The sequence below is a fragment of the Paramormyrops kingsleyae genome, chromosome 10 (genome assembly GCF_048594095.1).
Source record: "Paramormyrops kingsleyae isolate MSU_618 chromosome 10, PKINGS_0.4, whole genome shotgun sequence".
Classification (NCBI taxonomy): Eukaryota; Metazoa; Chordata; class Actinopteri; order Osteoglossiformes; family Mormyridae; genus Paramormyrops; species Paramormyrops kingsleyae.
Genome location: NC_132806.1, coordinates 7,972,226 through 7,987,788, shown reverse-complemented (window position 1 = coordinate 7,987,788; position 15,563 = coordinate 7,972,226). Strand labels below are relative to the sequence as shown.

The window sequence follows — 15,563 nt, the reverse complement described above, 5'->3', positions numbered from 1 at the left end:
TCTTTCCCCACCAATTATGTGGTTACTTGTATTTCTTGTCTTAATGTCTATGTCTTAGAGTCATTTATATCATTCATATTTAATATTTCTAAATATCTATATTTCTTTCTCATGTTCACTATGACCAACATTTTCTGTTACATAAGAAAAATAACTGTAAAAGATACACTAATGGTACATACAGCCCAGGAGGGGCCACAGACATTTTGTGTGTGTATGCATACATGCGTGCGGGTTATGTACCTGTACAGTGTATGTTACATTGTAAGAATGTTTTACAAAAAAACCTGTTACATTGATGTTATGGGGACCATCATTTTCACTTGATGCAATCAAACAACTAAAATCATCAAAAGTCTTATATTTTGTTTGGCTACTTACTGTTAAGGTTATGGCTGTGTAGGGGTTAAGGTTAATAGATAGGATTAGGGTTATGCCCTTAAAAATGAATGGAGTGTCCCCATAAAGATATGAATACAAACTTGTGTGTATGTGTGTGTGTGTGTGTGTGCGTCTGCGTGCGTGCAATGTAGGCCTATTAAATCATGTGCTTAATTTAATTAACATTCCCACAAAATACTAAATCCAGCTCACATAATCCCTAAAATATGCATGTGATTTACTTATTTGTGCTTTTGAATTAATGTTATTTTGAGCTCTTGTTACTCGCCGTAGCAAGTTCAGCTTCGCCCACGGGCCTCGTTGTCGGCAGCACGCCCTCCATTCGAGCTTTGCTCGCCATTTGCCACATCCGTCACTTCCGTCTCTTCGAAGTGAAAAGCCGAAAGCAAGATACTTTGAGAGCTCTGCTCATTTCCTTTGATATTGTTGGTTTGTTTTCTTTGATTGATTTATTGTGTATGATGGTTTTTGGTTTATTGGATTTCTGATTTTTTGCCTTGCCCCTCTCTGTACTTTCTCTTTGGTTAATTTGCTGATTGGTTTCGATCTCTCGCCTAGTTTTGGTTTATGTCTTTGCGTGTTCCTCGGATTTTGACGCTTTGTTCAATATGTATGCTCTGTGTGTATGTCAGGTGCATAGGGAGTGATTGCCATTTTTTGTTTGCGAGTTTTGTTGTATGCTGTTGTTTGGATAGGGAATGAGGCATAGTATTTGTCGTTTTGTTCTTTGATTTCTTTGCACTTAGGTAAGGTAGCTTTGAGTGGTGTTTGGTAGCTGGGTTTTTGTTTATTGTTTTGTTCATTGTTATTGTTCATTCCTGAGTCCTTTTGTTTTGTCAGTGTCGCACAGTCTTTCTGTCTTTCTCGGCTTTGTTTCATTTTGATTCATTTTGGTGGGGAAAGTCTTGGTAATTGGGATTCGCATGGCTACCTTCGACTTGCTTGAGTTTACCCTATACCCCATTGAGGAGCAGTTTGACTGTTGTAGGAAGACTGATCTGGTAGCCATCACAGGTTTCTTTAATGTGGTGATCCCTGTCAGTGCCTCAAAGCGGGCAATTAAGCAGGTCCTGCAGGACCAATTGGTCATGCTGGGAATCCTGCCAAAGCCTGGTGATCTTTTGGGGGTTGCACCCTGCCCGATCTCGTTGCCTACAATGGCGGAAGCCGGAGACCCGGAGACTTGGCTATGCATGAATCCCAGGGATCCCGGCTCGCCCAAGGAGGACATCCTCCTTACAATTCAGCTTAGGGAACTTGAGTTGGAAATTAAGAGGCAGGATAACTAAGCCCAACTCCTTCGGATAAGGGCTTTGGAGATGGAAGCAGATCGGGATGCTGCCCTGCAAAAGGCAAGGGTGGGCCAGCTACAGCCCACTCCTTAGCCACATAAGATAAGCTTGTTCCCTTGGAGCTACTTGTTTCACTGCTTCCTTAGCTCGTGCCGGTGTTAACCCGCCGGATGATGCTTCGCATTCCTCGCACTCTTTCTCCGACAGTTCCACCCATTCCCTTGAGAGGGAGAATATTGGATTTGATGTCAGTCGTCATATTGGACTCGTGTCCATATTTAGAGAAAATTAAGTAGATGCATATTCCCCCATCTTTGAGTGCATCACAACCACTTTGAATTGGCCCAGGCACCTTTGGTCACTTTTGCTGCAGTGGGGAAAGCTCAAGAGGTTTGTTCAGCTCTTGCATTGGAACAGAGCCTTGATTATGATGTTGTAAAGGCTACTGTCCTGTGACTGATTTCGACCAGCTCAAGGAGCTGGTTTTGCTTGAAGAGTTTAAAAACTGTGTACCTGATCGTGTTGTTATATATCTGAATGAACCAAAATCTCTTTGCAGAAACCGCTACTCTCGCTGATGAGTTTGTGTTAACCCATAGAACTGTGTTTACCCTGACTTGGTTGCTCCATCCTAGATCAGTGCCACCTCCTGAGATGGCCGCTCCATCAACCCCTCTGGTAGAAACAAGAGAATGTTTCTATTGTCATGAAGTTGGTCACATCATTGTTTGTCCTGCCCTCTGGCGCAAGAATGCTCATTTGGCTGTTAAAAAAGGTACATGTTGCCGCTAGTATTGATGATGCCTCGCCGCCAACCCACATCATCACACCTTCCAACCGTTTGTGTTTACTGGTTTTGTTTTGTTTAATGAGTCTGATGTAACCCCGTAACCATTCTGCATGACACTGGTGATTGATACTGTGTTGCAGGGGCGTCAGAAGCATTTTGAATGTGGGGGGGACACAATGGCATAAAACTAATATTTTATGTTAAATGTGGGGGGGTCCAAACGAATAATTATGAAATGTGAGGGAGACGCGTCCCCCTCAGATTTAATGGCGGCTACACGCATGCCCCTTTTCTGACTCCACCTATTGTGGTAGTGATGTTCTCGTGCAAGGTATCAAATTGGGTACTGTGAGAGTGCCTCTTCACCAGGTTTATTTGAAAACTGAGGATTTCTCGGATTTGTTAAAGTGGCTATCTGATCTCGACTCCCTGTCTCAGGAGTAACTTTCATTTTGGGAAATTATATCGTGGGAGGGAAGGTAGTTCCACTACCTGAGGTTACATCAGAACCAGACGACTGATCTGACAATTTGAAAAGTAGCTACCCTGCTGTGTTTCCCACCTGTGTCCTCACTCGTGCTCAGGCCCGAAAGTTTGCAGATATTTAACTGTCTGACACCTTTATGGGGGATCCCGCGATCTCCGTTTTGCCCCCGTGCCATAGCATTGAACCTGTGGCGGAAAAGCCAGTTTAACCCCATTCAGAGACACCCACTGACAGCATGTGTATGCAGGAACAGTAAATCACCGCTCATGGAGCTGACACGTCTCTAAAGGAGTGTTTTGAGAAGGCAGATCTAGCAGACCATCCCGTAGCTTATTTTACAGATCAGAATGTTCTGATGAGGAAACAGACCCCTCCTCATTCTCCTAAGGAATGGGCTGCGGTGTTTCAAATTGTAGTCCCGTGTTCCCACAGAAGTCATGTGTTATCCTTGGCTCATGACCATCCGTATTCTGGTTACTTAGGGGTTAGGAAGACTCTCGCTCGCAGGGGCGCCGTAAGGGGGAGGAAAGCTAGGACGATTCCAAGGGCCCCTGAGCGACAGGGGCCCTAAAAAATTAGGAAAATAACTGGATTGGTTTGGACTGGGGGGCCTAATATGATATGCTTTCATGGGGCCCAAAATCTCTAGCAACGCCCCTGCTCGCTCGTATTATGAAGTATTTTTATTGGCCAGGAATAAACTCTGATGTAAAGAAATATCGTCATTCTTGTCGCGCTTGTCAGTTGGTTGGGAAGCCCAACCAAACGATTGGGGAACCGTTCAAGGACGTTTTTATCGATTGCGTGGGTCCATTACCCAAAACTATTTAGGAAAATAGCTACCTTCTGACAATGTGTGCCACTACCTGTTATCCCGAAGCGATACCTATGCGAAGCTTAAAACCAAAAGGTATGGTAAAAGCCCTAATTAAATTCTGCACAACGTTTGGTCTACCGAGGTACCTTCAGTCTGACCAGGGTTCAAATTTCACTTCCCAGTTATTTTCTCAGGTGGTACGTGAACTAAACATTCAGCATTGGCTCTCTAGTGCTTATCACCCGGAGTCCCAGCGGGCCCTGGCGTGTTTCCACCAATCATTTAAGACTATGCTGCGTACCTACTGTTTAGAGGCAGGGAAAGACTGGGACGATGGGGGTACCTTTGCCTTTGTTCACTATTCGGGACACTGTGCAAGTGTCTCCTGGTTTCAAACCAGCTGAATTCGTTTTTGGCATGACGTGCGCGGTCCTTTAAAAATATTGCAGGAGCAGTGGTTGTCCCCAAGTCCACCTACTCAGGCTAAGAATGTGCTGTCCTTTTGCACCGCATTTATTTATTCTGTGTCTGTGATATGTAAATAAAAAACAGAATAATATAAAAAGTACCCCTGTGTCCACATGTGTTCCCTTGTCCACCACACCCTGTTATTCCCTTATTCCACTTCCCCTTTCCCTTCCATTCTGTTATGCCCCAGCCCTAGACTGGGGCTTGTAACACTCTCAAATGAATTCTACATTTAAGTATATTTTATTGTTTTCGTTATTTAAGAAAACATGACCACAAAGCCAGAAGCTGGAGTGAAGTGAGTGAATACTATGGGTTTTATGGTAGTGAATTTGCTCAAATCTGTGTAGTAATGCATAATATGTCTCCAAATATACAACTTTGTCTTATTTTGTTAGATCTGGCACTTGTCTATTGGAAGCCAAGTACAAATTTACAAAATACATTCTGTGCCATGAAAGGCATTATTTAATGACAAAATCAAGTAATGCCTTGCTGCATTCTGTCCACAAAAGCAAAAAGACTTCACTTTCGTGCACAGAAATCAAAAGGAATGTTTTTTGTGCACACAATTGATATCAGCACTTGGCATTTCATGGACAGAAGAAAGTCACTTTGTGGTTGAAATGCATTTCGTGGATGAAAGTCATTTTCTGTACAAAATGCATTTCGTAAATCATGCACAATCATTTTGTGTACGAAGTGTATTGTAGCACCGATATGATCTGCGCATCCTGGCAGGTCTCACAAGCACTTGTGTATATAGCCCTGTGTCTGTGCAATTGTAAATAGCCCTTGTAATATTGTTGTTATGCTTATAGTTGCCTTCCTGATCGTGGCATGTATGTTTGTCCATGTCTTGTGTGTCCCATGTCTGATCCTCGCATGTTCCTAGCTTGTATAACTCTCCCACCATACAATTCGGCGTCCAACCACCTTGTGTTTTGGCTGTGTGTAATTTTGGGTTTGGTGCTTGTTGGGTGCCTGATACAGTCCTGTTAAGGACTGCAAATGCAGAGCGTGTTTTCTTGCAGCAAGTAAGTCTCCTCGTCCTTCACTACGCTTGCAATGCCTCGGTTTACCCGGAGCTGCAGCATTATGCACGGCTTGTCATTATTAATACCATGGCATTGTCAAATTCTCAAATCTGTAATTGCACAAGTAATGCTGGCCAGTCAAATCACAGTAATAAATCAATGCGCAATTATAATCTTTAATTCTAAAGTTACTTGACAGAAAGTATAAAAGCAAAGAGATTGGTACAGATCACTTAGACAACACTCCAGAGTGGGCGTCATCTGAGCTGGAGTGCTGGTTCATTCCCATAGAAGCGTGACATCATGGATACGGCATACGAATTGTGTCATTGTGAGTGTGGCCTACGGTCTGCTGACTCACACAGGCCTGCATAGAGAACTGACTCAATCATGGACTTTAACTTTGACCATGACCTCAGCTAACACCTTGCTTTTGTTAAAGCAGGCCAATTTTTTTCCATTTCCTGTAATGTTATGTTCGGAGGGGCTGGACAGTCAGATTTTGGACCCCCAGAGGTTTTTTTTCCTCCCTATTTGGGAATTTTTGATTCTTCACCTCCTTTGTCCTTAGTCTTTATGTCGTTCTATCCGAACAGATGTTGTAATGATGGATTTTGACACATCACTAATATGTGCCTTGGTAATCCATATAAAAATAAATTGAAATGCTGGGATGCCATTGTTTAATAATTAGGTCATGTTAAGGCCATAACTTTTTTGAAATCTTTTTGAATGCTGAGAATATTTTTGAAAAAATTTAAAAATAATAACAATACTAACCTCTATAAATGTGCACACAATTAAACATTCATTTTTTAACACCCTGAGAATTTTCTAAGCAAAGGCACCCTGATTAGGCTTATTCAGGCCTCTGTGACACATTCATACAGTAGATATGCATAGGCATGTGAGTGTGTGACCAGATGGTGGCACTCATGAGTCATGTAAATGCTGCACAGGACCTAATCAAAGGAAGATACTTTGTATTTGTGATTTTGCTATACAGTATATTTTTAGATTTCTGCAAAATTTAATAGGAAAATATCCTCTCCTTAAAAAAACTGATTTTCTTATATATGATTCCTTTTTGTGATTCTTCTGTTTTAACTTGAAACCCTCTGTTGTTTAAAGCTCCCTTTCGAAGTGCCACATAGGCAGTGCAAAGTGGAAAGACAAAAACAGCAAAGCTAGCACCACTTTCAGGTTTCTCTGTGTTCTATGGTAGGGGTCTGCTACAGACTTTCCTCGGTCTTCTGTCTTTTAGCTGTGACAGATCTTATGTTTCTAGGTTTACCTAATGGTAGCAGTGAACATAATGTCAATGCAAAGATTTAGAAGATGCTAAAATGATATGGATAATAGTAATGCATATTCGAAGCATACTACTTCAGTGTATATCAGAAAGCAATGGCAATTTTCCAAGAACGGTTAACGTACAGTAAAATTACAAAGACCAGAAGTGTGAATCACAGTGTTTAGCCTGGCTTAGAATGATCCAGAATAATCCTTATTGACTGCATTTGAATCCTGATGTGAAAACAGTGAACCATGAGTGCCTTGTTTAAACTGAATTTACATAGACAATGCTCATATTACAAAGCTGATGTCAAAAAATAATTTATATTAGCAGTACTTACATAATGTGATTACAGAGTATAGTGAATTACTCTAAAACAAACAAAAATCAGAAAATCATCAAAGTTCCAATTACTAACTGTGTTTCAGTTTCACAGTATTAAAATCCGTATATGCAAGTGCAGGTGGTAATTGTATTACAAACTTTACTGTAAATTATTTAAATGTCCTTAAATTATTTGAATGTCCTTAACATCCATAAAGATAACATTAGAGTTGGTACCCATTAACACATGTACAGGAAGTCCTATCATATTGCTGATATGAATGGAAAAAATAGCTCAGCGGAAAAATTAGATCAGTGAATCAACCAATCAGCTGATATATATATATATACCCTGCTCCACCCATTATTATGAAGATTCTAATGACACTTTGATTTCTAACAATACAACCACATTTTTGGGGCTGACAAGGGGACAAGATCTGCAATGATGATCAGAATGTTTGTGGCTCTTATGCTGATCGCTGAAATGGGTAAGTGGAAGAGTATGGCTACCAGAGAATTGGATATTATTGGAAACTTAAATTAATTCAGATTTGCTAGAATGATTTGTTATAACATTTATTTGGATTTTCATAATACTTGAGTAATAATGCACCAATTTACTGTGTTTTACAAGGTATGATGATTACAGAAGACATTTTTCAGCCAAATGCAGCAGAGAGAGTACAGCCTGGGGAAAATGTGGTACTCACATGCAACACTACATCTGATATTAGGTTTGCAAACGTTGTTTGGTTCAGGCATATTGTTGGAAAGATGACACAGGTTATATTAGCTGCACATACAGCAACAGAATACGCATCTTACGAAGAGATTAATGACAGGCAGAGATTTACTCTGCAGAAAGAGCAAAACATGTTTAATCTGAGAATTTCCAAGGCAAAGACCTCTGACTCTGGTATATATTACTGTGCACTCTTTGGCCACTTCCTTAAATTTCACATTCCTACTGCAACCTTTTTAATCATATCAGGTAAATATGAAATATATGAAACTTTCATAAACTTTATAAACATATAAAAAGAAATTACAGACAAGCTAATGAATAACTATAATATGAACTTTATTACAACCCTTGATGACTGATTCACTCAACTGTATTCTGTAATAATTATATATGTACAATTTTCAGGCACCACATTTTAAAAGTGACCATGAAAACTGATTGATGAAAATCATGACCTTCTTCCAGGATTCAAGCCTAAAATTCACACAGTAGTACAGCAGCCTGTGCCTGACACAGTGCAGCCAGGAGACTCTGTGACCCTGCAGTGTACAATAGAGACTGGGAGCTGTGCAGGAGAACACAGTGTTTACTGGTTCAGACATGGATCAGGAGAATCCCTTCCAGGAGTCATTTACAGCCACGGAAACAGGAGTGATGAGTGTGAGAAGAGCCCTGAGGCTGGATCTCCTACACGGAGCTGTGTCTACAGCCTCCCCAAGAGGAACCTCAGCCTCTCTGATGCTGGGACTTACTACTGCGCTGTGGCCATGTGTGGGGAGATGCTGTTTGGCAATGGGACAAAGATTCACGTAGAAGGTAAGTTTTCAATAACTTTTCTCTTCAACCAACATCTAGATTAGCATTTCAAGACAAAAACTAAGAGAAAAAAATAAATTCCTAGATAATATGGAAAATTCAGGCTTTACAAGTTTGACATCCATCAATACATTCTTCCAACCCATTATCGTGGTCACAGTTTCCATTTGTAATATATGAAATTCAATCCAGTTGTGCCAAGTGTGTAATCTTTCTATAATTTTCTAAAATGAAAAAAAATCAATTCTCCCAGGCCGCCCCTATGTTAGGAAAGATATTTTATTTTCCCATCTTTCATTTTTAAATTCTGCATCAGGAAATGGTAGTATTGCTTTGTGATGACCATGCTAACATTAAACAAGAAACGGAGAACAACAATATATATATATTAAATAAAGATGGAGTACAGCACAATGAAAACATTAAAATGTCCCTCTGTGTAACAAAACAGTAAAGGATTTGTCTCTGCCATCTAACTGATAGAAACATCATACAACATTGTAGATAAACCAGAGATGATCCTGTGGCATCTGTCACTCACAATGTATTACTGGATTTTATTTTATGAAATATAAAAAAATGAATTTAATTTCTTATAGGATCTTGCATTAAGGATTACATAATCATCGGTTTGGGAGCTGCTCTATTTTTGTGTGTGACTGTCATTTTTGTACTTGCCTGCCTCAGAAATAAGAGGACATGCTGTAAACATCGTGCAGGTAGGCTACGTTAGTTTGTATCATGATGACAAAATAAATAATAAATGGCAAAAATAAATAATAAATGATTGAATCAGAAGCATCATAAAGTGTCTAAAAAGGTGAGGTATATATGTAGACAGCACGTATGAGTAAATAAGTAAAAAAGAAAATACATTGACTGAAGTAAAGAATATTCTTGATCATCTAGTAAATTACTATACTCTATATGGACAAAAGTATTGTGACGCACCTCCGAATCATTGAATTCTGGAGTTTCATTCAGACCCATTGCCACAGTTGTATAAAATCAAGCATTCAGCCTTACAGTCAGGTTTATAAACCTTTGAAAAACAATAGGTCTTTCTGAAGAACGCGGTGAAGTCAGTTCATGAAATTTCTTCCTTGCTGGATATTCCACAGTCAACTGTAAGTGATATTATTGCAACGTGGAAGCATTTAGGAACAACAGAAACTCAGGCACCACTTAAGTAATAGACCTGGGTCTCCGAGTGCTGAGGCGCATAGTGTGTAAAGATGAGCATCTGCATGCAATGGCAAGCGTGGGATGGAGAGGTGTAAAGCATGCCGACACTGGACTCTAGAGCAATAGAAATGTGTTCTTTGCAGTGACAAATCATGCTTCTCCCTCTGGTAGTCTGATGGACAAGTCTGGCTGGACAGATGCCAGGAGAACGATACTTGCCCGACCGCATTGTGCCAAGTGTAAAGATTGGTGGAGGATGGATAATGGTATGGGGTAGTTTTTCAGGGGTTGAGTTTGGCCCCTTAGTTCCAGTGAAGGGAACTCTTCAATTCAATGACAATTCAATGCTTCCAACTTTGTGGAACAGTTTGGGGAAGGCCCTTTTCTGTGCCAGCCCAGTGTACAAAGCAAGGTCCATAAACTGTAACCAACAGCCCTGACCTCAACCCCATCAAACACCTTTGGGATGAAAAGAATGGAAATTCTGATCCAGGCCTTCATATTTAACATTAGTGCCTGACCTCACAAATGATCTTCTCGATGAATGGGCAAAATTCCCACAGACACACTCGAAGATCTTGTAGGAAGCCTTGGCAGAAGAATGGCAGCTATTATAGCTACAGAAGGGGACCAACTACATATTGATGCCTATGGATTTAGAATGGGACGTCAGAAAAATGTATGTAGGTGTAATGGCCAGGTGTCCCAATACTTTTGTCCATATTGTGCATTTTAGCATTTAAACTATTCATAAGTATTGCTAATTTCTTTGGACACAACAGACATATAAAATGTATATATATGTTTTATTTTTATGTATGTTAATAGCATGTGACTCAGAGGCAGGCCACCTTAATGACCTCAATGCAAAAGAAAGAAGCAACCAGGTAAACAGTGAATTTTATTTTAACCTTCATCACTGTACAGATTTTATTACACCCACTTTCTTCCTCTTATTACATCTGAACTTCCCTTTGCCTTAGAATCATAATCCTGAGATGCTAAATTACGCTGCACTGCGCTTCACTCAGAAGAACCCCGATTGTCGAAGAAAGAAGAGAGAGACGAACCAGGACAGTGTGTATGCAGGTGTGAGGTCACCAGACTGAAACATCAGTTTGATACACAATCTTGATGCTTGTTTTATTTTAAAAGTACATAATGCTGGTTCACTTTTACAGAAAGACACCTACAGTACAGGCTGTGTTCAAATTTATGTACTTATGCTCATTGGACATATTGTAAGTTGCCAGATGTAAACTGTATAAAGCTGATTAATATAGTTATCTGCTTGCCTAATGGTAAACTGTGAATAATCTTCATGTATGATCCTATATAAGCTGGTATTCCTGTAAAGACCATGGTAGAAAGATGTAAAACGTGTAATCTCCTAAATAAACATGGGGTTTCAAAAATATGTAACTACAGACTGCATTATGGAAGCCTTGAAGGGGGGCTGTTGGCCCAGTAGCATTGTATTCCCCAGACAGCCCCATCACCTGCTCCGGTCACTTACTCCGTACCCCCCGCACACTCACCGACATAAAATTTCTACATGTAATGAATGGATGAACTGGAAATGTGAAAAAAAAAATTGTTGCATAACAAAAATAACTGTAAAAGATGCACTAATGGTACATACAGCCCAGGAGGGGCCACAGACAATTTCTGTGTGCATGCATACATGCGTGCGGGTTATATACTGTATATGGTTACATTATAGGAATGTGATATATAAAAAAAAAACCTGTTACTATGATGTTATGGGGACCATCATTTTCACTTCAATTTTATGAAAAGTCTGTCTGCAATCAGACAAAAACTAAAATCAAAAGTCTTATATTTTGTTTGGCTACTTACTTTTAAGGTTATGGCTGGGTAGGGGTTAAGGATTAGGGTTATGTCCTTAAAAATGAATGGAGAGTCCCCATTCATACACACACACATCCACACATGTGTGTGTGTGTGTGTGTGTGTGTCTGTGTGTGGCCGTGCAATGTAAGCCTATTAAATCTTTGTGCTTAATTTAACATTCCCATGAAATACTAAATCGAGATCACATAATCCCTAAAACATGCATGTGAATTACTTAATTGTGCTTTTGAATTAATGTTATTTTGAGCTAATTCCACATTTAACTAAATTGAATGTTTTGCTTGTTTGTCTTCTTGATGCAAATGCATTTCATGAATCATGCACAATCATTCTGTGGACACAATGCATTTCGTGGACAAAATTGATTCTTTGTAATCACAAAATGCATTTTGAATGTGGTTGAGTCAGGACAGATACATAGTAGGCGCGCACCCGTGGGGGATGTGGGTAGTACCTTCAATGACCAGAAGGTGGAGTGCCGGCTTTGGTTTTTCAGAGGCGTGTAATTACGTGTAACTTGCATTTAAATGTAATAAAAATACAAATAACTCCTGGGCTCATACTTTTACTGTTGTATGTACTCATTAGTGTCACATTTTTTTTAAGCCAAGCCAATGAAAGCTCTCGGCACTAATTCTCTCCAACTGTATGCTATGTCACCATGCCCTTTTCCCCTGAATAACACTGTCCCTGATAGGTCAGATCAGACACACTGGGTAGCCTGCATGTAATATGCTATAATAAAATGGGGAATATGAATGGATTAACACAATGAGTCACAGACTCAAATATGACTGAATATTATGCCTATTTATGGATTATTTCAAAATACAGTACAGTGCTGTTTCAAACGCTTTTCAAATTACAGTACTGTAGAAATTAAATTACTGAACTGTGCGTGTTTATACATTATATAAAATACACTGTAATACAGTACTGTACGTAAATATTCAATTCAATTTCATCTATACAGCACATTTTCACAACGTTACATTATCTCAAAGCACTTATTGTAGTTTCACTCGTGCACTTTGACAGTTTTGGCAGTTTAACATAGGATTTGATGAGTATATATCATTGAGAAAATATTCTTTTTCCCATCTTGTTTTCTGTGCACGTAGCATTAGCCTTAGCTAACCAGAAGCAAACAGGTTACAGGGTTACCAACTCTCACACTTCTAGATTCTCACACTCAACCAAGAAATCTATGTTATTCCATTATTTCATTGAAAATGAGCGCTTCACACTTGGCGCCCCATACCCAGACAAAGTTTTATCCCAGTCCATGTTTGAAATTAGGAGTTATGGTCATCTAATTCTTAATTTAGGTATCAAGTAGTTGTTTTATAATTTGCTTTTTAAAATAAAAAGCAGGTTACATGGCTGTGCATTACAGTTTTGCTGTACATTACATTGCAACACAAAACACACAGCAAAAGCCAGAACATTGTTGTAGCGGGAAAGCACATCTATAGTTTCGTTTGCTGTCAGAGTTTTCACCCTCATTGTGTCCCCTAAATTAGGGCGACCATATTAAGGTTTTCATGAAAGAGGACACTGAGGGCAGGAGGGTGGCACAGGGCTGGAGGACACCCACAGTTGTGGGAAGTCGCAGCTGGGGGGACGGCACAATATTAATGCGTGTGTAGGTACTTGACAAATGCAACCAAAACCATGTAACTATGCTAATGAACTTCAATACATAACAAGACTAATAAAAGCCTAAATAACCTATATGGCCAGATCCTACATGATCCATCCAACCATCCATTATCCTATTCAGGGTCCAGAGCCTATCCCAGAGGCTACAGGTGCAAGGCGTGGAACAACCCAGGATGGGGCACCAACTCATCACAGGGCACACAAACCTACGGGCAATTTGATAACCCCAATTACCCTCAGCATGTTTTTGGACTGTGGGGGGGAACCAGAGTAAGTGGGAGGCAGTGCTACTGCCTCCCACTTAAAGGTCAGCCGTCCTGGCGACCACCAGTCCCCACCTCAGCTATGGGACAAGCTCCAAAGCTCTGGCCGTAGTCGCCGGTGCGTCCCCGATGACGGGAGGGGAAGCCGTCAGACCCATGCTTGCCAGCACTGGTGGGGCTGAGGAGATCAGGAGGCTGGCGGATGCTGGGCTGCTGGCGGGCATTGATGTTGCAGATTCCCCTGGGTGCTCACCATTTGACTTCCACAGATTAGAGGGGGTCTGCCCAGCAGGCCATCTCCTCCTGCAGCTCCTAGTGCTCCATAGCCAGCTGGGCCTCCTCCTGGCCACGCAACCCAACTATGGTCTTTTGCTTCAACTTGAGAACCACAGGTGGTCCAGCTCCTCCATGCAGAACCTCTGGAGCTCGTCCTCCTCCTCCTGCAGCTGCCACAGTTGTTCAACCAGCTTGCCAGCTTACTGGGCCAGCTGGTCCTCCAAGGTATAGTGCACTTCCTCGCGGTCCGTGAGGCGATCACGCTCTCAATCCCAGCTGGTTTGCTCCTCCTGCAGCTGCTCCTTGTCCTGCTCAAACTGTGGCTGCCACTCGTCCAGCTCGTGTTGTTCCTGATCCAGGTGGACCTCCATACCATGGCATGCCTCTTCATGGGCAAGCAGCGTCGCCTCTGCAGCCTCAGCTTGCTGCCTCCTGTGGTCACCCTCACAGCTGAGGTTGCACCATTGTTTCTCACCACCGGCAAACCTGCTAAGCACCAATGTCTTCACCAGTGCCCCTTCTTCCTGCAGTACAAGCAGACAAGCTTCTTCTCCCAAGCCAACCTCGCCACAAAACCAGTACCACTCCACTACTACATCGCTGCCTGAAGGTCTGCCAGGCTGGAGCGGACTTGCTGCACGATGTTGAGAAGCACCTACTCCAACAGATCCAGTAGGGCTATATCCCACTTCTGACACCAGTGTGACATCTGGCAGACCGAGGCATCACTGCGCCGGCGAATAAAGACAAAGCGAGGCGGATTGACACAAAGTTACTCTTTATTTCAGCCCTTAAAAGGACTGAAATACAGGGAAGTTATCGTAGCAGGCCTGACCCACCACTTGTGTTCATGGGGGTGAAAAATGGAATACCCAATTAACTCTGAAAAGCCAAAGGAAAATACAACCAGCCTACCAGTTCACTCCCTTCCAGCGGTTGAGTCTCTCACCTGCCCCCTGTCCTGAAGCCGGACAAACAATTCGGGCACCCTGTCCTTCACTGCAATGAATCAAACAGGTCTCTCTCTACTAGCAGGTATACTCTGAAATTTATGAGCTTCACTAATATGGTTGCCGAGAGTGTGGAAAGACATGCAGTCTTCATTGTTCTTCCATGTCCGACTCTCCCACATTTCTCTGTGTCAGTTCATGGGATTACTCCCACTGGCACATATTATATACAATTGAATGGGACATTTGCAACCTCTCTTGCCACAAGAATGATTGTGCAGCGTAGGGCCACAAGAATGATTCCTGGTCTTAGAGGAATGTCATACGAGGAAAGGTTAGTTGAGCTAAATCTGTTCAGCCTCAAGCAAAGGAGACTGAGGGGGGACATGATCCAGGTCTATAAGATTCTAACAGGTTTGGATGCTGTTCAACCGAATAGTTACTTCAGCATTAGTTCAAATACAAGAACTCGTGGCCATAGGTGGAAATTAGCGGGAGAACATTTCAAACTGGATTTAAGGAAGCACTTCTTTACACAGCGTGTAGTCAGAGTATGGAATAGTCTTCCTGATAACATAGTGCAAGCTGAATCCTTGGGTTCCTTTAAATCAGAGCTAGATAAGATTTTAACAACTCTGAGCTATTAGTTAAGTTCTTTCCAAGCGAGCTCGATGGGCTGAATGGCCTCCTCTCGTTTGTATAGACCTTATGTTCTTGTAAACTAGTCCGCCAGGGCTGGAATTGGGGAACCCTGCCCATTGCTAACCAGCCTTTCAAGCAGCAAAGAGTGAGAGATGGTATCACATGCTGCACTGAGGTTGACCAGGTGTCAACCTGGCAGGATGTTAAGAAAGGTGTCAAAGCAAATACAACA

The 15,563-nt window shown here is 41.4% G+C and overlaps 1 protein-coding gene across 1 annotated transcript; it reads left to right on the top strand.

Annotated features, from left to right (window-relative positions):
• The first annotated feature begins 7,338 nt into the window (after positions 1-7,338).
• LOC140593155 (uncharacterized) lies at positions 7,339-11,292 on the top strand. Its single transcript, XM_072717071.1, has 6 exons — positions 7,339-7,405; positions 7,552-7,651; positions 8,128-8,478; positions 9,078-9,197; positions 10,492-10,550; positions 10,647-11,292. The coding sequence occupies exons 2-6, from the start codon at positions 7,585-7,587 to the stop codon at positions 10,770-10,772; spliced, it is 723 nt and encodes a 240-aa protein (XP_072573172.1). The 5' UTR covers positions 7,339-7,405; positions 7,552-7,584; the 3' UTR covers positions 10,773-11,292.
• The last annotated feature ends 4,271 nt before the right edge of the window (positions 11,293-15,563 follow it).

Bases quoted from the DNA above. Each gene is read 5' to 3' on its own strand.
- LOC140593155 (XM_072717071.1), top strand. From the start codon at position 7,585: ATGCAGCAGAGAGAGTACAGCCTGGGGAAAATGTGGTACTCACATGCA. The intron at 9,198-10,491 runs GTAGGCTACGTT...GTATGTTAATAG, and splicing joins ATGCTGTAAACATCGTGCAG to CATGTGACTCAGAGGCAGGC. The intron at 10,551-10,646 runs GTAAACAGTGAA...CCTTTGCCTTAG, and splicing joins CAAAAGAAAGAAGCAACCAG to AATCATAATCCTGAGATGCT.